The 22,927-nt window shown below is 38.2% G+C and overlaps 3 protein-coding genes across 4 annotated transcripts; 1 reads left to right on the forward strand and 2 right to left on the reverse strand.

Moving 5' to 3' along the window:
- Nucleotides 1-2,143: 2,143 nt before the first annotated feature.
- Nucleotides 2,144-12,515, reverse strand: LOC140942749 (rRNA-processing protein FCF1 homolog). Of its 2 annotated transcripts, none has more exons than XM_073391738.1 (9): nucleotides 11,923-12,515; nucleotides 9,348-9,415; nucleotides 9,149-9,214; nucleotides 7,472-7,620; nucleotides 6,879-6,951; nucleotides 5,225-5,312; nucleotides 4,285-4,379; nucleotides 3,163-3,197; nucleotides 2,144-2,603 (listed from the first exon to the last, which is right to left on the reverse strand). In XM_073391738.1, exons 1-9 carry the CDS (start codon nucleotides 11,950-11,952, stop codon nucleotides 2,590-2,592), a joined length of 618 nt encoding a protein of 205 aa, XP_073247839.1. In that variant the 5' UTR covers nucleotides 11,953-12,515; the 3' UTR covers nucleotides 2,144-2,589. The 2 variants fall into 2 exon arrangements, with proteins under 2 accessions (XP_073247839.1, XP_073247838.1); XM_073391737.1 differs by lacking the exon at nucleotides 11,923-12,515 and adding an exon at nucleotides 9,487-9,616.
- LOC140942747 (uncharacterized) lies at nucleotides 9,683-12,210 on the forward strand. Its single transcript, XM_073391735.1, has 2 exons — nucleotides 9,683-10,151; nucleotides 11,344-12,210. The coding sequence occupies exons 1-2, from the start codon at nucleotides 9,752-9,754 to the stop codon at nucleotides 11,889-11,891; spliced, it is 948 nt and encodes a 315-aa protein (XP_073247836.1). The 5' UTR covers nucleotides 9,683-9,751; the 3' UTR covers nucleotides 11,892-12,210.
- Nucleotides 12,516-13,562: 1,047 nt separating the features above from the next.
- On the reverse strand, nucleotides 13,563-22,365 carry LOC140942748 (uncharacterized). Its single transcript, XM_073391736.1, has 5 exons — nucleotides 21,847-22,365; nucleotides 19,857-20,039; nucleotides 16,021-16,113; nucleotides 15,419-15,670; nucleotides 13,563-15,150 (listed from the first exon to the last, which is right to left on the reverse strand). The coding sequence occupies exons 1-5, from the start codon at nucleotides 21,865-21,867 to the stop codon at nucleotides 14,971-14,973; spliced, it is 729 nt and encodes a 242-aa protein (XP_073247837.1). The 5' UTR covers nucleotides 21,868-22,365; the 3' UTR covers nucleotides 13,563-14,970.
- Nucleotides 22,366-22,927: the final 562 nt, after the last annotated feature.

Raw genomic sequence — 22,927 nt, forward strand, 5'->3', positions numbered from 1 at the left:
AAATAAAAACTACATGAAAAAAGAGCACTTATGTTCGATAATACTCTAGTTTGTAACTTCGAAAGTAAAAGAAAGTTGGTTTGAACTTTGAGAAATCAGGAAGTTACTGTATTGTTTTTTAGTAAAATCCAACTTGTGGTCTATTATCAATGCTGCGTTCTGATTGGTTAAACTAGTACTGGGCTATATGTTGTAGCCTCCTAGTAGCGGAAAGCGAGGGCTTTTAGGCGGCAAAAAAGGATTAAAGTCTAGCTTTAACTAGCTAATTTTTTTTATTCTCGATATTTTTGACCATACAACTAGTTGGATTTTACTAATTAACAATTATTCCTCTCGCCCTCATGGGCTCTGAGTCAATAGCCCATTTGGCCTTAGGCCTCATGGGCTATTGACTCAGGGCCCATTCGTGCTCGAGGAATAATTGTTATTAGCCCCTCTAATGCTTTTAATAAAAGCGCTACGTATTGCAAGCGCTAAGACAGAATACATCAGAAAACTGAGTAATTTTAATTTTGAGTGGACAAAAACCTTGTACACAATGTACCAGAATAATTTAAACCATACCTGGTTTTTGCCCACTGAAAAACAAAGTTACTGAATTTCCTGAAGCCGGATTCCGTCTTAAAAGTATCGAACCCAAAGTTCTAACTGACCGTTAAGAGATAATGACCAGTCCTTTGTACAAATCTTTTAGCTCCACGAGAAGGTCATTCATTATGACTGCTCGTTTGGAAACCGTATTATAACACATGTCTAAAACGGTTTTTCAGACGCCGCGATATCCAGGAACCTCTTATCCGCAAAGCGACGAATGAATTCCTCGCGGAGCAGTCGTTCTTCCCCAAGATGGAACTAATGATGAAGCTGTTAGAATGTCTGCGTGGGGCGCTATGCGAACAGAGGTTTATAAATTTGTCGAAATTCGAAAGGCGTAAGGATCCCTTATATTAGCGCAGTGAAATCCGCTCATTACCAGAAATCGGAGACATTTCGCGCGCGCGAAGTATTTGGCACGCGGTTTCAAATTATCAAGATGGCGGCATAAAGAAAGCAGTACGTAGAAAAAACAAGGACTGAAATGACACACTATCAAAGGATCTGAATCAATTTAATTTCTTTTTTGAGGTAGTCAATACAAGGGAGAATGAAAAAGGGGAAACTAGAGTCCGGGCTCCTGTTCAAATGACGATTTTAGAGAGAAGAAACAACTTCGTTTCATGCGTGACTTGGCAGAGTAAAAATAATTTTCAAAAATCAGGGCCCACAGTACGCTTAGCCAGCGATATTCTGTATAATAATAATCATATATGAAGTACCTACGTGTAAAGATGGCGATCAAAACAAACTGGAGACAGAAACCCTACTTTTCACAAGGAATAATAAGCGCAGTGGTGCGTTTTGTACCGCTTTTATCGCAGAAATGGATGTATTTTTACCTCTTTTATCGCAAATTTTGCGGCCATTTGGGGAATGGATCAAGGCTGATTTTTATCACGTTTTAAAGTTTGAACATCGATCGATGATTAGAGAGGTCGGCACCAAGGATTCACATCAACGAAATGTTCTAAAATGTGGAGAGAAGGTAGGCACCTCTAAGCTTTTTTGAAAGAATTAGAGAGCTCAAGGAACTCTAACAGCCGTTCGTAAAATGTGTTGTTTGCGGCCCGTTGGCGAACTTTCGAGAGACCAAAACAACCGTAAATAATGATATGGTACGTACACTTTACATTTAGAGGTCGGCAAATGTCGTGTGTGCTACTTCAGATCTGAAATTTCCACTTCTTCAATTTTCTCCATACATTTCTCTATAACGATCGGCGGCCATTCTTAGAGAGCGGAAGGTCTGGGTCGAGTCTGGGGGTCCGCCATTTTGTCTTAAATTTCTGGTAATGAATCTAAGCCAGTTGCCTTATTTCTGAGCCAGCGATCAGAAAGTTACTTTGGCACTGAAAAAAGACAAGTGACTTTCTATCTTCTTCTTATCTTGCATACTTAGCTGGGGAATAGTTTGCGGTCGTACGGACATAAGCCTCGACTGCAAGCTAGTTCCAGTCTACTGCTAGAAAGATAGAGAAAAGGAGAGTCCCCCCCCAAAAAAAACAAAAACAAAAACAAACAAACAATCAAATAGGAGTCAATCAACGATGTTGAGAAACAAGATGTAGCTGTTTTATTCTCACTTTTACATAAAAAACATTTTAGGTCAATTGCGGGAAGAAGGAAACTTAATTCGGGTAGCACTTAAAATTACAAATCTTAACTAACAGGCAAGCTACTGTTGTAGCTGTTGTTGTTTTGTTTTTGACAACAAACAAAAGAAAAATAACTTTCTCGATCTCAGTTTATTATTCGTCTCTGTTTTCTGAAAACCAGTCACCATTTTTTTCCTTCTTTTGTAACACAAATGGAAATTGCCTCTTAGTCATGAGTTTTCACTACTGTCCCATTACGCTTGTCCTGCAAAACACTATAACAACTTTCCTCTCATATCCGGTTCGCACCACTTCAGTCCTTCTACTTCCTGTGCTGTGCTATGCACCGCACTTTCCAGACAAAAATATCTTGCCAGGTGATCCATTTGAGATCCACTTACACCCTTGGAGCTGAAATGAAGGTTAATCGAAAAATTAGTTACAAGAGTTTTACCTAACCACCGTTACTTCAAATATGTAATAAAGGGTATACAACCAAGAGGATAGCCTTTATCCTTTCTTAACACAACTTTAGAGCAGTCTCTGTGAAGTGTATCACGTGTACTACCAAATCTATATTTCTTTGTTGGAAAATCACAATGAGTTAACAAGCTAAGAAAACATGTAGCAATGGCAAAATTTGTTGTAAAGTGTGCGCGAAAAAGGAAACTTGCGTGCGTGAAATAAATAACGTAGATTACAAATTAAGTTAAGACTGTTGCAGAAGGATTCCAAACAATTAAATAATTATGATAGAGGATCTTAGTTATTCAGTAATCCTAACCACGGGGTAATCATAACAATATTGTAGTTCATAACCCAGTGCAGTTCATCATAATAACCAAGTTTCCAACTACATGTACATGTATGTTGTTTGACACCAGAAACTCATAAGGGGTTATGTTACCCCTTATGAGTTTCTGTTGACACTTAATAATAAACGGCATCAAACTATACCACAAGTTATTACCTCCGTACGCATCAGGCATTCTCTCAATTGTGTACCTAGTATTGGGGCAAGAACATAAAACAATTAATAATAAAAATATTTCTTAAAATAATAAGCCGGATGGTGCCCCTGAAGAGTGCTGCTTTCGAAAAAATCCAAGGTATCAGCTTGCAACAGGAAGCCAGTGTAGATTGATGAGAAAGCCAGAAAGGGTGCAAAGGTGATGAGTCAGCTTGCATAATCAACAATGTACAAACACTTTTTTCTTTTTCTGTAAATATTAGAAAGCAGGCCAAAGGGTTTGAGAAAATAGAAAAGAAAAAATCCAGAGATTTGCAAAAGAAAATAAGAAGCAGTACTACAGAGTACAACAGACTGTGCTCAGGGGCAGATGGAGGATTTTATGATAGAGGGGGCCTAGAGATATAGTATACAGTGGCAACATGGCAATGATAGCGCCCATCAGGACTGCAAACAGAGCACTTTTCTAGGGAGTTTTGGGCGCATGCTTCACCGGGAAAATTTTTGAGATTGAAGTTTTCTAAGATGCAATCTAGTGCATTCTGGACACTTAAATTTAGCAAATGCCTGGATTCCATATTGAACATGTAATGCTGAAATATTTTATAAACCACAGGTGTCGTTGTGGTCAAAGAAGTAATTCACACTTTTTGATGCTACCACAAGCAGAAGCAATTGCAGCGAGAGCAAAACCTCCTGGCAAAGACAACGTTCAATAAATTTTCTCATTATCAAAATTCATTAGAGACAATATATGTAAGTAACAAATGTCGAAGTACCATCTAACACACGTTTACAAAAGAAAAAATTCCCGGACAAAAGGGGGGGGGGGCTGGGGTCCCCTGGGCCCACCCCTAAATCTGCCCTCGGTGTTTATGTAAAGTAGTTAAGCAGATATGATAAAGTTATCCCCAAAAGACTATAGAAAATCACATACTGCATTAATCACCGTCTTGACTGAGTACGTAATGCATTTTGTTTACCCCCACCCCGCCAAATGTTGCATAAACATAGTCTTCACTTTCTCCAGCAGAAATTGGAAACAATGGTTATGTAAAATTTTGGGGGGTAAACAAGGTGCATTATGGTATGGGTGAAAATGGTCAATGCAGGTAACAGTACCTGTGTTGAGAAATGTACATTATGGGCACTCCTGGAACTTTGCGTATTCTTCTTTTTAAATCTCTGTCACATGTGGCTACAATGTAACACTTGTGCTGCAATAAACAGCATAGTTAAGTTTTACTTGGAATAGGCCATTTTAAAGTTGTTTGCTCATTGGCCTTGCCTTTGACTTGAAGTAAGGCTAGCTGGTGGTGAACTGCTTTGTTACAAACTTTCCTGCCTTTCATTTGCAAATTATTGTGTTATTCGTATGCCAACAAGCCTGTGAACATGAGTCATTTTTATGTGAGCTACTGTGGCGGAATTCAAAGTTTAGCTTTTCAGTGTTGTCTAAAGTAGCCGGCTGCCGGTGAAAGTCGCCTCATACTTGGTTAGTATTGGCCAGCCACTCTGCTTAGAATTTCTTTACACATGGTGTTTTTTAAATAAAATATCCCCAGACAGGCTGCTTACTTTGACAACTCAGCCGTCTACTTCAAAACTTTCTGACAACCCTGCTTTTACTTCATCATGTCAAGAAAAAGTCAGACTCCCTTGCAGCTGTTTTTGTCTTCTCACACAATGCTCCTCCTGATGGTGAGGCAGGAGCACTGAATAACATGACATAAATGAGTGCTAGAAAGACTAGTCAAGAAAGGAATGCATCTAACCCTAACCCACCATTACTTAAAGGCAGACTGAAAAGCTGTACACTTAGCATACAAATGTTTATCTAGCTAGTAAGATTCCTAGCCAAGAAAAATTTAAGATAACACTGTAAAAAGATTGAAAAATCCCCCTCATTTTTAATATTAGTTAAGAAAAAAAATGATCAAAGGGGCAAACAATGCACTCTCTACCAGTGATCCTTCGATACACTGTCAATGTACATGTAGGCATCTGAGGATCTAAATAGGCCCACACTAATAAATAATGCTGTGAATTATAATCAATTTACCTGCTGTATTCTGTTAACTATACAATCATCAGCATATGTTCCTTTATGCATGCATGGCAAACGATCAAAAGAGGGATCTTTAGCCAATCTTGTTGAAAAAAGAAAAGAGAGAGAAAAGTTCATGACTCAGTATAATGTGTCTGTATCACCTTGTATTGTTTAAAAAATTGCCATTTTAACCCTAGCCCCAAGTGGCTTAAGTTATCAAGTAACATGTAAAGACTCATTCTTCAACATCCATCCACTAAACTACCCATGGAGTGGGGAAGTGCTAGTTATACATTGAAGTCTCATGTTCAAAAAGCCACAAAGAAGATAGGTAAAGGTGAGTTTGGGGTCCTTACCAGCTACACATTTCTTGTAGCCTGTTCACAGACCCTCTGTTTTCTCTTCAAAGTCCTTTGAGCGTGTGTGATAAAGTATAAACCGCGCAGGATTTACTAACCGCCGGCACAAGGGGGTAGGGGTGCAGGGGCGGATCCAGGATTTTTTTTTTAGGAGGGGGTGCACTCGTCTCTTGCTCTACTTCAACACTAATAAACCACATAGTTTTTTTTTTCTGCAGAATACCAGTTGTATTAGAAAACCGTAGGTCATCTCAGGGGAGGGTGCGCACCCCCTGCACCCTCCCCCTAGATCCACCCCTGGGCTGGGGGAAGAAGAAAATAGATGGTCTGTAGATGTCTTCATGATCAGATGTTCTTTATTTTTCTTTCTCGTGCCTAGCGCTCGAAAAGAACAAAAAGAAAAATAAAACAACGTCTGCGTACAGGCTACCTTTCTTGTAACATAGCAAGGAAGTTATCTTTATGACAGTATTTCCAAGAAAAGTGAAACTGAGTGACAGCAGTAAATTGCCTGTAAGCTGCACAATCCTTTGACCAGAGGCTTACAGTTTTTAGACATGCAGACTGGCCAAATAAACCATTTTCTAAGAGAATAACTTTTAAAGGGAATTTACCAAAACATTTTTTAGCTGACCTGTCAGCAAGATGCTGATTTAAAATCAGCAAAACTACATGCACCCATAAAGATATACTTGTATCTCTATTATAACGCATTGAAATGACACTTATTCCTCATAGAGTATCAGAAGGTTCCCAACAGGGATGTCCCAACCTTCAGTCCTAGGTTCAAACCAGCCTTGGTATTTCTTTTCTTACACTACTACATGAGAAATTTCTCCAATCTGATTGGCTTAGAACAGTGGTATTTCAGCTTAATTTGAAATACCTACAGCGAAAATTACATACCTTTTGCGGGTAGCAGTATAAACAAATAACAGCATGATTTGTATGTTATATTTGGCAATAATACCCCTTGTGATATTTCAAAATTGTCTCAAATTTTACTCGCCTAACGGCTCGTGAAATTACGTATACCAATTTTGAAATATCACTCGTGGTATTTATGCCAAATATCACTACAAATCATGCTATTACCTATACTAATCTTCTGATGAATTTTGACCTTATTAATGTGATTGTGTTTGTGTGATTCTGATTCTGGTCTTATTGCAGACTTGGGAAGGAATGTCCATGATGACATGCGGCCTCATCACAACTGCTCTCATGGTCAAGGTCACTTTGTAATCTCGGCCTTCTCTCCTGAGACACGAAACCTCTTATCAGGGTATAATAATATTAATTTATACCTGAGAGCCACTCTATACTTTGATCCAAGTTTTTCTAATTCAGCCATCACACAGTCGGTAATGCAAGGAATACCTAAAAAATAATTTCACAAACTGGTTTTTAAGCAAGAATCTTATTCCCCCATTTTGGCCCTGTAACCCATATGCATTAATTGTAAATAATGACACCTTCCACCCTTTACTTCCAGAGTGACAAAATAACAACACAGCTTGTACATGTACATGCGCATAATTGTGTTGGGCACAAGTTAGTATAAATGAAAACTTGGAGTATCCTCCAAGTATCAAAGGAACGAAGGCAGTTCAGTTATGCAAGGGAATCACTGAATCTCATAACCCAGTGCAAATCATCATAACTGCTACTAAACTAACACAACACAAACCCACACAACTAGTCAAACATCTCGTTGCCATATTGACACTTTGTTACTGTATGTATATGATCTATGTTGTGGTTAAGTTTTATCCTTGGTTTAAATTTCATTTCCTTCTGTTTTAAAGTCTAAAACAAATGGAAAAAATTATACCAAGGTTGAAATTGAACCACAACATATAGACTGAAAACAAAAATCAATAACGAAGAGATTACTTACATTTTGCATATAAGCAATCCATCATAGACTTGACAATATCCAGCTTATTCTTGATTGAAAAGTTGATAAAATTGGTATCAACCAAAACATAGAATGGAGGCCCAAGCTGAGTGTTATATTGAAAGAATAGTGCAGATGATGACTGTTCTCTATATAAAAGGGGGAAAAAAGGAATATTGGATTATTGTCATAGGTTTTCGTTCTAAAATTATTACTGTATATTAAATTGACATAAATTGTTTGTAATTGACTTTGAGGATCAAAATGAAAAAGGAACTATTGGGACTTCTCAATACATTAGAAGATACAATATTCTTTTAGATAAGAAGCTTTTATCCATGAAATCTTATTTGCAGAGTATCCTGTATTTTAGCAGTCTCGCTTTAGGAACAGCCAAGACAGCTTAGTGACTGCTCAATGTGATACGAAGAAATTAAACACAAAAGTAGATTTGCTCGGGACAAAAAAAAGGAACATAAGATTTTTGTTTCTCTACGGCACATTTTTGTTTTGCGTTTAGGGAAAATGGCTATTGTATGCATAAGAATGTCATCAATGGTTTGAGATACGCCCTCATTCACTGACTGCATCGGACACACTGACTGTGGGCTAAATGACATTGTTTCAATGAGAAATAACTTTTGGGAAAATTGCCTGGTTAACCTCAATACTGACAGTTCACAAAGTAAAATAACTCCTTTCGGTGATCAGCTCCATTCAAGAAACAAACTTTGTTCCCCACAAACAAGGATTGTATCATCTCTTTATCACTTAGTTACTTCTATTGAAAGGACTCCTCTAAAATAGAGACAATAATGTTCTGAACCTGAGAGGGCTCCACTGGATCAGTTACCACTAGCGAGGGGACCCCCCTATTCCAGTGACAATTGTCCTGATTCCAAGGGTGCCCAGAACCAAGAAAGTTACATATGCTCAATGACACTAGGGTGAGAGACTGCTTAATACAGGGTAAAAGTGTATCCACTTATCCACCTTTTTTAAGAATTATATCAGGGTATTCTGTATTTAACGTAACTAATAGGTGCGGTTGTATACACCATGGTAAAAGGCATTTCCCATGTTAATAAAGCTGTGGTAAATTTTAACATGGGTTTAGTTTACCATGGTAACATGTGGTTAAATGTGAATTAATTGCCAATCATTTAGATTTAACTTTACAGTTCACCTTCATCCCACTGTTCGATTACATGCCAGAAATAGAACACATTCTTGAGAAATATTGTTCCCACATCTAGCCCAACATACCAGTTCAAAATTTTGCCTTAAATTTTCCCTGTTACTTTTGTCCTAACGTGAAACCTGGGCCCATGTCAACATTGATTTTTCTCTCAACAGCACAAAAAATCCTTCAAAAAAAGCAAATTTTTCCAGTTTCATGTTGGTGTCAAATGAAGAAACCTGATCATGATTAGCTCTTTTACCTTGGGTATCTAGAAACCCCAGCTATTTACCATGTTAAATGTCATGGGCGGTTTCTTTCTTCTTTTTGATATAACCATGAATATTTGCGATCGTAAATTTATCTCGGGAAAGTCCGGTCACACGCATCACTCCAATTTCTTACGTTAAAAGGGTGAATTACCATGGTAAAAGTGTCTCTTGTAACTGCACCTAATCTATTTAAGTTCATAAGACAAAAATTACATAAGTTCTTACACGTGTCGTATTTCTTTTTCTTCATCCTTCTTCTTTTTCGCAACTTCTTTTTCCTGGATTTTCTTTCTGATAAAATAAGTCGGAAATGCAGTAGTTATGAGAGTTCCTCTGATGAAATCGCCCATGGAATACAAGATTACAAGCAAGAACACATAATCATGTTAGGGTAATAATAATAATACGAAGTGAACGAACTCACATTCTTATATCCTTTGGAGAGATCATTCGCTTTACAGCGGCAAATTTTCTTGTCTTTTTTGCCTTACCCTGAGTAATTAAATGATCTGTTAAGCGGACAACTTTGAAATAAAGCTCAAAGAAAGAGACGCATTTCTTACCATAATTCTTGCAAACAAAATGGCGACAATGTGGATAATGGCAACCGAGTGAGGCCTGGGCTCTAACACTATAGGAATCATATATGAAGATTCTTCCGCCTTGTTGGGAACCACCGCTGAGTCGTAAGTTCCGTATCGCTCGTCATCTTGTCATGTCAGCACCATTTTTCATAATCAAAGTACAATATAATAATCACATCTCCGATTGCATATAAAGAAAAACTAAATCGTTAGCCTTTTCATTTTTTTGAGGAGTCAAGTTAAGATGGCCTCTGGCAGAGGTAGTAGTTATCTAGGGAAGTCAACATTTGATCACAACAGATGGCTTGCAGAGTTCCGATCTTCAAAAAATTTTAAACAGCAAAGGATGGAAATTATGCAGCAAACACTCGAGGCTTGTAAAAACTTCAAGTATTCACTTGTAGATGGCACTGAGATTACTTTTGCAGATCATCAAAGTGTTTCAAGAGAAGCAAGGAAAACAGTCCTTCACGAGGAAGAGATTTTATGTAACCCAACTGAATTTGAAAGAGGTGCAAATCTTCGTGATAAGTGGAAAACTGACATAATTGTTGTGAACGCTGATTGTCTCGAGGAAGCAATACGGTTAAAGAATGAGGGTTATAATCCAGCTGTGTTAAACATGGCCTCATCAAGAAGACCAGGTCAGTGCAGCAAATGCATGTAATAGTTTATACATTGAAGTGGTGTCCGCCGAAATGGTAATAATTAATTAAAGTGATAAAAATGACATCATCATCTTTTAACAGGCTGCATTTTCACAAAGTGGTTTTCAACATGGCCCTTGTGAGTTAGTTAGTGTTATTTATCACAAAGAGTTAAATACAGGTGACCCTAGTTTGGAAATTCCAATTTTTGACCATTCCAGGTCAATGAGTTTGACAGTTTGTAGATGGACAGGATCTTTTTTACTGTAGGTAATGTCGACCGATATATCCGTTGATATAGCGGTCGATATAGCGATCGACAGTAGGTCGACAGTCGGTCGATAGTCGGTCGACAGTCGGTCGATAGTCGGTCAACAGCCGGTCGATAGTCAGTCAAGCGTGGGATAGACTATCGGCCGAGCATCGGTCGATATTTCGACGACGCACCTCGACTTACTATCGGACATATGTCGGTGATATATTGGTCAACTGTCGGTGGTATATCGGTCAACTGTCGTTCGAATATCAGTCAAGTGTTAATATAGCAGGTGAGTTCAATGGCTTTCCTTTTGAGCAAAGACATCATTAATTACTGGTATCATGCGAAAAATGTCCAAAAATGCGAATTTTTCAAGAATCTCCATGTGTCAATGGGGGCAATCGGTTCATATTTCAGTAATTTTGCTCCAATTTCTTCTCCAGGGCTATTGATAATGGACTAAAAACTATACAGACCGACGAAACTCTCGACCGATATATCGATCGACTATCAGCTGACACTTGACCGATGTATCGAACTGCTATCTTCTGACTATCGACCAAGTGTCGACAAACCATCGACTGAGTGTCCACCAATTACTGACCGATACATTGGTCAAGTATCGACCAACTATCGGCGAAAAGTCAGCAAAGTGTCGGTGAACGAAAAGCTATATCGGCCGACACACATCTGGAACGACTATCGACCGACTATCAACCGCTATATCGACCGACTATCGACCGATTGTCAACCGAGTATCGACCGAGTGTCGACTGAGTGTCAACCGAGTGTCAACCGATCGTTGACTGCTATATCGACCGATATCTCAGTCGACACTACCTACAGTAAACAACATCCGATGGACAAGGTGTTATACAATAACAATGATATGTTGATAGTAATAACTTCTGGTTTTGTTTCACCATGCAGGTGGGGGATACTTATCTGGAGCTGGGGCACAAGAAGAAAACTTGTTCCGTCGAACAAATTATGTTCAACATTTAGCCGACCCGGACAATGAATTTGACCCTGAAAGAAAATGGTCGTACAGACTTCCAGAATTTTCATGTGTCTACTCCACGAATGTGTTCATCATACGAGCTGCAGAGGCAGAAGGTTATGCATTTCTTCGTAACCCAATTGCCATGTCATTTGTTGCTTTATCTGCGTACTGCAGTCCTGCTTTAACAAAAGACAAGCAAAGGCTCATTCCACAAGTTGCAGAAAATACAAAGCGAAAAATCCGCTGTATGTTAGCTACAGGACTGTATCATGATCATGACTCACTTGTTCTATCAGCACTTGGTTGTGGGGCATTTAGAAACCCACCACGTCACATGGCTGAGCTTTTTAAGGAAGTTCTTGAAGAAGACGAATTTGCCAACAAATACAAGCATATTTCATTTGCAATTATCAATGATCATAATGCAAGAAGAGAAGGAAATTATCAACCATTTAAAGAGGTTTTTAGTCAATAATAAACCTTAATGCAATAGGTATAATACCAACCTGAAAGCAAGGTAAAAAGACAAAGTGCATGCCCAGGTGGACACTCAGTCTCTGCAGTCACCACACAGTGGGTAAGTGAACCTCAGCATGTAAAAATATAACAATGATACATTTTAAAAAAAGATCAAATAACTTTTATTAAACACTCTGATTTTCAGTGATGATATGAAGGGCAAAAATGTTCAGCTGCCTACTGACTTCACTCATCTGAAAGCTAAGCAAATAGTTGAGTGATGTTTTTAAGCATGCAAATGCTTTTGTAGATTAAAACTTTTGTAGAAATATCAATTTCTGTTGAAAAGCAAGGTTGCTGGTAAGAGTATATACAGAAACTTGGCAAAATAATAATTTCTAATTAATTCCATTTATATTTAAACCTTTAACCTGTCCATATTTCACTTCAAAGATGTATAGTGGCTAATAATATGGAAACTGGTAATTCCACAAGATTAATATTATAATTCTCAATACTTGTTAACCCATTCGCTCCTGGAGATTTTGCCGAAAAACGCGTTTTGAAGCTAGTCGAGTGGTTTTCTGGTCACTGTCTTGCTATAAAGAGCTAAAACTTACCACAAACTGGTTTACAGGTCGAACACTTCGCGGCCTTCTGATCCAGATGCAAAATATCAGCTTGCGAAGTTCGGGCATGCGCAGAAAGCAAAATTTCGACATAGTTTTTGGGTTTAAAAGTGACACAGCGGTCTTGACTTTTACTTTTCGCTTTCTCTCCTCCCTTCTTTTTTTCCTTTTCTTGCCTCATTTTTTTTTTCTCTTGCTGGGCATTTAGTAGGCTTGATTTTGGTGGGAAGAGTTTTTAGGAAAGCTTTTAGGATCTTAGGATTAGGCGAAAGGAAAGGTAGGTGGGTAATGGAACAAGATTTTTATGGAGATTTTCAGGTCAATGTCACATGGTTTTTTGCTTGTTTCTCCGGTGCCCTTGACTAAATTGTGCTCATTCTGGTATGGTTTGAAAGATCTCTTCACTCTGCACAAGTTAGTGAAGAAAGTTGTCCTTGACCGTTAAAACTGATGACGTCACAATGGGTAGAAAGGACCTGGATCCGCACGGGCGGTTACGGGCGGTTCAGGGGCGAATGGGTTAATCTACTTGCAGATTAGTAAATAATCTGTAGGGTGTGCTGATTTCCACAATTAACTGTAGGCTCTTAGCCAATGAAAAGAAAGGTATTGCACACTGTCAATGTATTATGGCATGAAGTTTTAAGACTTTTTTATTTACACAATAACCCTAAATTCCGACTCTGATGGTAATTCCTATAACTAACCTAATGTTCACCTTTGATAATTTAAATACAATTATTATTCATTCAAAAAATTTCCCCGATTCTGATTGGCTAAAAGCACACGCATAATTCACCATAACCAGCAACTGATGACCAAATTTGGAAGAATTTTGCAATTAATGAACCAATGTCCACGTCAAAAGTGCAGCCTTCATGCAGGTTAATGCAACATTAACCGAGAAGACCTGGGGGCTAGGTTGAGTTGTTTTGGTTGTGAAAACAAAAATGGTGTACATTTCACTTGTTTCATATTAATAACTAGGCAAAATAATAGCTAAAACATGGCAAGAACAACAAGAAGACAACTCAAAGGGCAGCATCTGCTATTTGGAGAATATTTGCGGAGCTGAACGACCCTAAACGTGCACTATCAAAGATGAACTTAAAATCGATGGAGGTAAACTTGTTTTAGCTATGTTTTTAAACTAGGAATTATTTTGAATGAATAATAAAACAATTATTGAATTCTGCACTCGTGTAATCATGAAGAATAATGGAGATCTCGGAGGGTGTTATCGGCTGTCCTCCTACATTTATGAATGTGGAACAAACACAATAAATAAAGTCTAAAATAAACATATTTTCTTTTGCATTTGGTAAATGACACACTCTTCTGACACTCCAAAAAAAACTAACTGTTATTCTTGTGACCAAACAAACTGCAGTTTAGAAATAATGTTTGAGCTTGTTGCCAATTTACATTTTAAAACACTTCAACCAAAACGCTACAAAATACTGACAAACACTCCGGGAGTCAATACAGCACCAGAGGCACTTGCCTGCTTCAGGATTTGCTGTACAACATAGAGTATTGATACATGGCTTTCTTCATCAGGTATAAGGTATTACACACTAGTTACTTGGACTATAGATAATGATGTAAGTACATATTTAGTAAATAGCTCCATCACTTCAAGGCTGCTGCCTAAGAAAAATTTTAGGGAGCCCTTCGGGCTCCTAAAGTTTAAAGTTAGGAGCCCGAGCCACATTGTTAGGAGCCCAGTTTGAAATCCATGTATTGTTTTTCCAAGATCATTACATAGGTTATAGAGGTTCTTGCACACTTTAATAAGAATTCGCCGGGCCTAATAAATAACACGTAAACAAGAATTAACCGAATTATTTACTTTCATACGTTGCAAACTGGTACATGAAATCGAACATCAAGCACGTCCAGTCGATAGCACGCAAGATAGCTTCCCATTCTCGCCACAAAAAAGTTATCAAATCGACGAAAACCCAAGCAAACGATGAACTGCACGAATGTCAACATAGGCAACAAACAGCCCATAATTTTGCTATTCCATATTTGGAAGTCAAATCTCAGACCCAGTCTTCAACTGCCATCCGGACTCGGAAACGATGGCTTCGTTCGTTTCGACAAAGCTTCACAGTTGAACACGTTAGGTTTACATAATTTACGGTTTATTTGTGGAAATTTTATACTGCCTAATCGCATCATCGCTAACCATATCAACAGTTCCACTGTTTAAAGTCCTACTCCAGCTAAAGGAATATAATGTACAAGGAGGTTAAGTCTAATGCCGTGTGTTAAGTCAGGCGCCCGCGCGGGCTCCTTGTACCGAAATTTGGTCGCCCATGCTCTTACCTTGGGCGCCTCTGGCGACCGGGCGCCCGTTAGGCAGCAGCCTTGCACTTATTTCTGTGTGATATTCCCTCTTAAGCTGTACATTCATTTAACAAAAACCGACCATCTCTGGGTTGAGTTCCTAAGGCTGACTCAGCCCGAGGAACTAGAGATTTGCCTCATTAACACATCATCTATTGAACTGCAGGAGTCGTTATTTTCACGAGGTGAATGAGGCTCCACTTGTTCACTGGTAATAGATTTGTCATCACAGCTTTCTTCTACAGACAGGTGGGATTCTGACCTCAGTCTTCCATGCCTGTGTTCCGGGCACTATATATTGGCAAAAACAATCCACTTAGAATATGGAATTGTTACTCAACATACAACATACTGTTTGTATACATGTATGGCTGCATATTTTTAAGAATAATGATGTTAAAGATTATTTTGCTTGAAAGTAAACAAAATTGATCACTGAGAAGCTCCTATCACACTACGGAATACCAATCATTCCTTTCAGGCCCACACATGGTGATTAAAATCATTTAAAATTATGCTTAAAAACATCACGCATATCATTGTAATATGGCATACTTACTTTCTGAAGATGATTAACAGCATCTTCTTTATCAGTTGACCAATCTGGGTGATTTGCAACAATTATGGTGCGCATCAATACATCTCCAAGTGTACCTGCGGCACTTCGTGCTTGGTCAAAGTACTCTTTTGTGAAGGCAATATCATAGTCCTTCTCATCGACTGTTGCACGCTGCAGTTCATTCACTGTTCTTCCTTTATTCTCATACTTGGCAAATTTAACAACCAGTGAGCCAGGATTAGTGTGACCTACCTGCCAAGTTAGACACTTGTGGTTATTAAAGACATTTAATAACATAACAAAAGAGATTGGTCAATTACCAATTTACTATTTGCTCATGGGTGAATGCCGATGAAAGCTACATGTAGCTTAAGCTCAGAGCAGTTTGCATCCCTTTCTACAGGACTATATTTTGTTTTCACCTTATAGTTATTGTCACTTGAGGTATTTTGTCTTAAATGAGACAAGTATACTAAAACTGTTTAAGATATCATAGTCTTTATAATCCACAATGAGATGGAGAATGCGACTTCATTTTATGCAGTAGAACATAATTGCCCATTCAGAGCCTTTATTTCTCTGGTTTAATCTTTGCTGCTCACCTGGTAAAAGAATTCACCAATTATCATTCTAATATCCTGAGGTGGCACCAGGTGAAGGACAACTTTACCATTACGCAAACAAAGAGGAAAATTCTGCAAAGATACAAAGATATCTGAGTTCTTCATTTTACTTAAAGAACCACCTTCCATTTTGAGACTTTCTGTTGTTCAACATTCAAATATGATTAGTTTGTTGCTCTTAAAGATGGCAGCAGATTAACAACATTGAATGAGGTTGAGTATTATGGAGAAGGAGGAGTTGTTACCACCTACTTAGTTATTCTGAGCGAAGAGGTGAATCAAGTTTACAATGTCATCGCGTGCAAAGTGTGAACACATCATGTGAACCTGCGCGTGGTCTTAGCCAACTGCAAAATTGCAAGGCCCATCCACAGGGGAACCTGAATGCTGTATTAGCTAATAAAATAAGATGTATTTACCTGTGTTCCTGTGTCTTTATGACCTGTTTTGGAAGGGATTTGAATGTGATCAGAGACAGTTAACATTGCCGGTATCAAATGTTTGCTTGTCTGGCGCATTGTATGCGACAGTTACGTCTCAAGTTAACTATTGACTCTCCTTAGGAGACAATCTCAGGTTTCAATATTATTGAGACATAACTGTCTCATCCTGCATCCTATGTATGACGCACCAGACAACCAAACACTTGATACTGATACTGGCAATTGTTAACCGACTCTGATCACGTTGAAATCCTTTCCAAAACGACTCATAAATAAAGACTCATGAAACACAGGTAAATAACAACTGATTAATTTATTAGCTGAATACCGTGTTTGGGTCCCCTGTGGCTCTTATGTCGCTTGGTGTCTGACAATGACATCATGCAGCGTTATGTAATGGAGCATTTTGTGTTTCCAGGCAACATAGACTTTGCTACCGATGACCAGGGTGCACTTTTATGTTTTATTGATGAAAGGCTGATGTGTTTGTAATTCATTGTCTGTGAAACAATGTTTACAATTGGTGAATCACCAGCAATTCCCCGTGCAAATGACACAGAACAGGAAGCACAACAAGTGGCTGGAAATCCTCACCGTGGAAGATTTTCCACCAAAACTCCTCTGGAGAACGCTGATTAAAATTCATTGGCAAGAGGATCGAAGAAGACAACCACCAAAATAGCACAGTGAAGGCAACGTCGTCAACACAGCAACCTGCACAAACATGTACAGAGGCAGTGACAACACACTACATACACTGTAAACAAAACTGATGAAGAGAGGGAACACCGACTGCCGACACTTCAAGAAGCGACAAGAAGATCAGGCAATGCTTGAAGTTTACATTCAAAATTATCTTCTTCAATGCAGTGATAGGCAGCAAGTCAGTTACATGATCTGTACAATGCACATCAAGAATATCTTTCCACCAGACTCTGGACACCAATCAGCCTTTATACACCTTGAGCAACAATGGGTTTTGCAGTAAGCTTTATTTTACAATGAACAGTTTAGAACACCAATAATGTGTGGCATGTATAGGGAAGCCTTACATTTGAAAACCAAATACTTGCTGTACAAATTTTCATTTACAATAATTTTCATGACATTTACTTCCCCAAAACCATCCCAAGTAAAATATATTATATATATATTATCTAAGTATACATAAACACAGCTGTGTCTTTTAAGTCACGCATAACAAAAATTTATTATTGCTGCATGGCCTTAAGCCTCCTTTTTTCAATCCTTCGAAAAGAACATCTGTATTTTGGATCTGGATCCTCACAATATTTGTGTGTGACATTGTGTCACCATGCAAGGAAAATTAATTCTTTTCCCCATAAGGGACAATTTAACAAGTCAGGGAATTTCAGTATAACTCAGGGAAAATTTAACTTTTATAAAGAAGTCAGAGGGAGGTGACATATTCCTGCATATTCACCAAAACATGTTCTAATGGCAGAATACTGTTTCAAGAAATGAAACAACAATCAGATATAGGGCTTCCTACAAGATCCAACCATTCTGCACATAATTAACATTCATGATAAATTGATGTAATAAATAGGTGGACTGCAGGATGGCTGTGATGTCTGTGATGGAAGTTTGGGGATTATTTTTTCCTGCACACAGATGACATATGAAGCAAAAGAACAAAAAGCACGAAACAGGACCAATAAGGGCAGATTTTCCCAGAACAGAAAACAAAGCAGTCCTTTGTTTTACATAATCTGTGTCTAATACACGAAGTTCTGACTGGAATTTGGAATTCATTAATATCTGGACAAATTGTCAATTCACTTGGTGAGTTAAAGTGGGTAGTACATTTGACTGTCAGTCTGAGAATTTACAAAACTATGCCTCTGGGCACCATGTCTCAACAAGCTCATGCACGTTGAGAATTGAAAAATGGATCACCTTCAATACTACTTATGTGTGGACATTTCACACAAATTGGTTCTTCCAGAAAAAATCCACACCTTCCCCCCGACAGATGGCACAGTTTTTTGACCCCCCCCCCCAACTTCCACCTGAATTTCCAAAACTGCTTGAGCCCGCCCTCCCCTCAGGATTTCCAAGTTCAAAGACCCCCCACAAATAACTGTTAACACTTTCATAAATGATTTGGTATTTTTTACAGGGATAAGTTTCAGTGCCAATGAGGGTACCACATATTCAATAATCATGAGTGATGATCACTTTCAAAATTATCCTCAACTGCATCCTTAATGACACAGCCTGGGACCAGTCTCCGCAGCGGGAGAAAAAGGCAAAAAACGGGATAAAATAGGAAAAATATCACACTGCTACATTTGTATTTTCTAGTTTAGTGTAAGTGATAATGTTTGCGCCTTACTGTTGCAAACAATAAGTTTATTAGTTGTCAAGTGTGATCAATAATAGTATGTACTACATTCAAGTGCAAACGCTCTCAGTAGTTCACTTAAAAAAAAAAATGAATATTTTTATCTCCAATTACAATGCATTTACTTGTTATTTTCACTGCAGTATTATCTCCTACCATTTCATCCACTCACTATTGATGACACATTTAAGATAGCATGGGTTAGCTGCATATTTGCCTGCAGCTATTCACTATCAGTTAAAATCACACCCATTTTCTATGACTTTAATTACACATGTAGGAGGGTTAAATGGTGTGAACACACATGGGACGTATGAAACATTGGCTACCCTTCCTTAACAACACCAACCCAATTTAAAACCCAGAAAATCCATCTTAATGACAGAGCACTGGGTTGAAATGTACTCCAACCAAAAGGAGATTAACTACGTCTCACCTTCCAATATTAGAGCCAGTGTTGAAACTCACCCTCCCAATCTACACAGTTTACTCCAATTCTCTCCCCCTTCCATCCCTGACATTTTATGGGCCTTCCCCTGAGCTTAATTGTGAGGTTCTGCGATACACATATTTCTAGTTAGTAGGTGACACTGGGTTGTTGTCGGGTCCTTCTCTAATAGCACGACCCTCCATGCACTCTTCTGAAGCCTTTCAAATTTTTCAGCCAGAGTAGATCCCACACTTCTACAGCAGATATCACAACAATCAGTGACATAAAAGCACTATGTAGATGGCACTGGCTGCATATAATGTTAGGGGGGATCTTAACTTGCTGAGAGCTGCCAGCTGCTTCATCACCATCTCATTAACATGTTCTTCAAATGTTGGACTACTCATGCTCATTCTTATGAAGGGGCATGTACCAACTTTTCTCAGTTATATTCCCCTAAATATATCTTTTGGTTTTTTACTTTTCAAGGACAAATGAAAAATATATAACACCCTGTATGTCATTTTCATGAGTAATACATGTATTTCAAAAAGTAAAACTTTCACTGACATACCTGATCTTTTAATCTGCTAAGAAGACTCAGTGTGGGATGAACAAAGTGGTTTGTAAAGAAGGCAAAGTCATCTTTGTATCTGTCACTCAAGAGACGTTTCAATCCCTCCTTCACAAAATGGCTATTTGTATATTCACACTGGTAATAAGGATAGAAACTTCTGGTAGTAGTACAGATACAGTCCTATGAGAGATTAATAATTATTATTAACTATTTAGAATTATTACAAGGACTAAATAAATTGTAAGATTACATAGTAATATTCTCAGACAATCAAAATAATTAATTGAAAAGTCAATTGAATTTCTCGTTTGGTGCTCTTAAAATAATGGTAATAGAACTGAGTGGAGTCTGCATACATACTGTCTGATTACTTATAGGCATGGCGAGGCATACTTTCCTATACTCAGTCCTATTAATTCTGAAATCAGGGCTGCTGATTATAGCCAATCAAATTATTGGCTAATTGAAAAACAATAAAAAAGATTCTAGCAGGAAATGCAACAACTGCAAATAAATCCACGCTGAGAAGGCAATATAATTAGCCTAATATTATTAATTCATATTTGGCTTTTTCCACTTTTCCATTTTTCTATGACAAGGTTATTGCAATTAGGTGTATGATTAACTAGCCAAAAAGTTTAACCACAGGTGGGCCAACAAATAAATGAGATTATTATTCATTCAAAATATTTCCCCGATTCTGATTGGCTAAAAGCACACGCATAATACACCATAACCAGGTAGGAATTATTTTGAATGAATAATAAAACAATTACTGAATTCGGCTTTCCTATCATATGAAGAATTATGGAGATCTCAGAGGGTGTTATCTGCCTCGGCCTACGGCCTCGACGGATAACACTCTCCTTAATCTCCATAATTCTTCATAAGATACTCAGCCTCATTCATTTATTGTTCAGTTAAGCTAGAGTTTGTATGGGAAATAAAACTTACTCCAGGAAAAAAGAATCAATAGAATATAAATATTTGTTGCTGGCTGACGACTTTTTCTTTCAAAGTTTTAGCGTGATTTGACAAAGATACCATCATCTAACCTGACAGTGTAATCATGTTCGCTGATGGTATTTTTGCCCGGGGGTACTTCCAAGAGGGGTACCTTTTTCAGTCTTCAGTTATATGGGGGGTGGTAGGGATTTCACCAGTTGAAGCATATGAAAGGGTAGGTAAGTCTGTCATTTCTGTGTGTAAAAAGGCACATGTAGGCTGGCAAATCCATTTTATGGCTTTGAAAAATTCTGGTCTTGTGATTTATTGATATTTTAAAGACAGTCCATTAACAGCAGCTAAAAAGAATGCAAAGTTCTAAAAAGGGTAGGTGGTACCATTAATTTTGTCAATAGAAGGTATAGGAAAGGGGTACCTTTCTGTTTAAAATGATATATAAAAGAGTAAGAGGTTGGAACTCGAGACGGAGTCTCCCTTAAAGAAAAAAATATTGAGTAACTACCCCCCTCCCTGGGGTATTTTTGCTACTCTCGTCAGAAGTTCCACTTTTTCTTCGGGTCATGACTGTGAAATCGTACGCCAACGATGGCTGGTTATGAAGGATTAGCTAGGGATTTGAGACAATTAGAAACCGATAAATATTTTGGATGAATATTAAATAACAGTAGTAAAGCTTACTTAAGCGTAAATACTTCTGACCAAAACGGAAAACTCCCTAAAAGTATTCATTTCGTTTTTGCTACCTTGTTTTGACCTATTTAAATGTCCCCAATCAAAATCGGCTCCTGATCCAATCCTAGTGAATCCTGGACAACAGCAATGTTTTGGCCAAGAAAAAGACAAACTGAGATTACTGGCTCCTGTAGTAAAATAGCACGTCACTTTACAAATGTATAAGTCCTTGTGGTTTCCATTGTCATTTTCACTTAAAGCGTTGAGTATAAACCTTTATACAACAACAACCTATTAAGCATACTACCCTCCTGAAAGAAATTTATTTCATTTGTGGAGCGTGACTTACGTTCAAGCTTTGTTGAGCCATTCTATAATTCCCTTTAGGCTTTCAATGTTGCTTCACTGAAGCGTGCAGTATTCCGGAAGTACGTGTCGTGTTGATCCTCTGCGTCTGGCGACTATTCCATCGATCTAACCAGCCAGCAAACCGAGAATTCAACAAGACAACGCTATATTTTGATGCAAGGGTGAAAAAAGTGTTGTAGCTTCCACTGAAAAGCCAAATCATTGGCCAACAACGTTAACAGATCCTTTCTCGGTCGTTTCACTTTGCCACTTTGGCGCGTGTTTATTTCTTCTAATCACGTGATCGGCACTAGCATAGAGGGGCTGCTGAACAAGCGTAAAGTCATTTTTGCATCGCTTTTAGTTTCATAATGGTCGTGGTGCTTATGCAAATGTAATTGCAGAAAGGTAAACTTAACTTTCATTTTCTATTGCTTGCTGAAAGTACCCACACGTCACGCGCCTATACTATGCCTTGTACATTCAGTTCCGGTTTATTACCAAACTTCAATTCGTGAAATTTCGGCGGAGTGACGATTGCTTCAAGGCACCCTTGAACAAAAGAATCAAGGTAAGGAATAAGTTAATCTCGGATTCACTAAACTACCTTGTATTCCATGTAGGCTTAATCCCGGCTGAGGTCGAGAACCGTTTGGCAGCCGATACGGCCAAACATCGAATATGTAGTCTCTGGAGCAGCTAGTTCAACAATAGAAGTTCAGAAATTTTGTTGTAAATCAGTAGCCTGAACGTCATTCGATTGCTTCGAGTCGTTTTCTGCTCTCAGCCTCGAAGTAATCGGGTGAAATTCAGGCTAGTAAATCAGAAACTTTACCTATTTAGCTCTACAATTATTCTATAAAAATTCATTTAATTTTATTTGCACTGTATAAAAAATTTACACAGGAAGTTACTTCCTCCATTTCTGGAAATATCAATCTTGTCATGGACTTGCAGCAAGGATAAGGGAGTAGTCAGACAATCGTTCATTAATTTGGAATTTTTTTTTAAGCTGGCTCTTTGAGATTTCTTTTCCATTTTGAAACGATAAAGCATACTTATTCCGTTCTATTCAAAGGATT

The sequence above is a fragment of the Porites lutea genome, chromosome 7, assembly GCF_958299795.1.
Source record: "Porites lutea chromosome 7, jaPorLute2.1, whole genome shotgun sequence".
NCBI lineage: Eukaryota > Metazoa > Cnidaria > Anthozoa > Scleractinia > Poritidae > Porites > Porites lutea.

Excerpts from the sequence above, each read along its gene's own strand:
- LOC140942747 (XM_073391735.1), top strand. The coding sequence starts at position 9,752 with ATGGCCTCTGGCAGAGGTAGTAGTTATCTAGGGAAGTCAACATTTGAT. Across the intron at positions 10,152-11,343 it reads GGCCTCATCAAGAAGACCAG|GTGGGGGATACTTATCTGGA; the intron begins GTCAGTGCAGCA and ends TTCACCATGCAG.
- LOC140942749 (XM_073391737.1), bottom strand. The coding sequence starts at position 9,567 with ATGATTCCTATAGTGTTAGAGCCCAGGCCTCACTCGGTTGCCATTATC. Across the intron at positions 9,215-9,347 it reads TCTCCAAAGGATATAAGAAT|AAAGAAAATCCAGGAAAAAG; the intron begins GTGAGTTCGTTC and ends TTATTTTATCAG. Across the intron at positions 3,198-4,284 it reads ATGTACATTTCTCAACACAG|GTACACAATTGAGAGAATGC; the intron begins GTACTGTTACCT and ends CCCCAATACTAG.
- LOC140942748 (XM_073391736.1), bottom strand. The coding sequence starts at position 21,867 with ATGGCTCAACAAAGCTTGAAC. Across the intron at positions 16,114-19,856 it reads TTAGCAGATTAAAAGATCAG|AATTTTCCTCTTTGTTTGCG; the intron begins GTATGTCAGTGA and ends GTATCTTTGCAG. Across the intron at positions 15,671-16,020 it reads TTGGTGAATTCTTTTACCAG|GTAGGTCACACTAATCCTGG; the intron begins GTGAGCAGCAAA and ends CTAACTTGGCAG.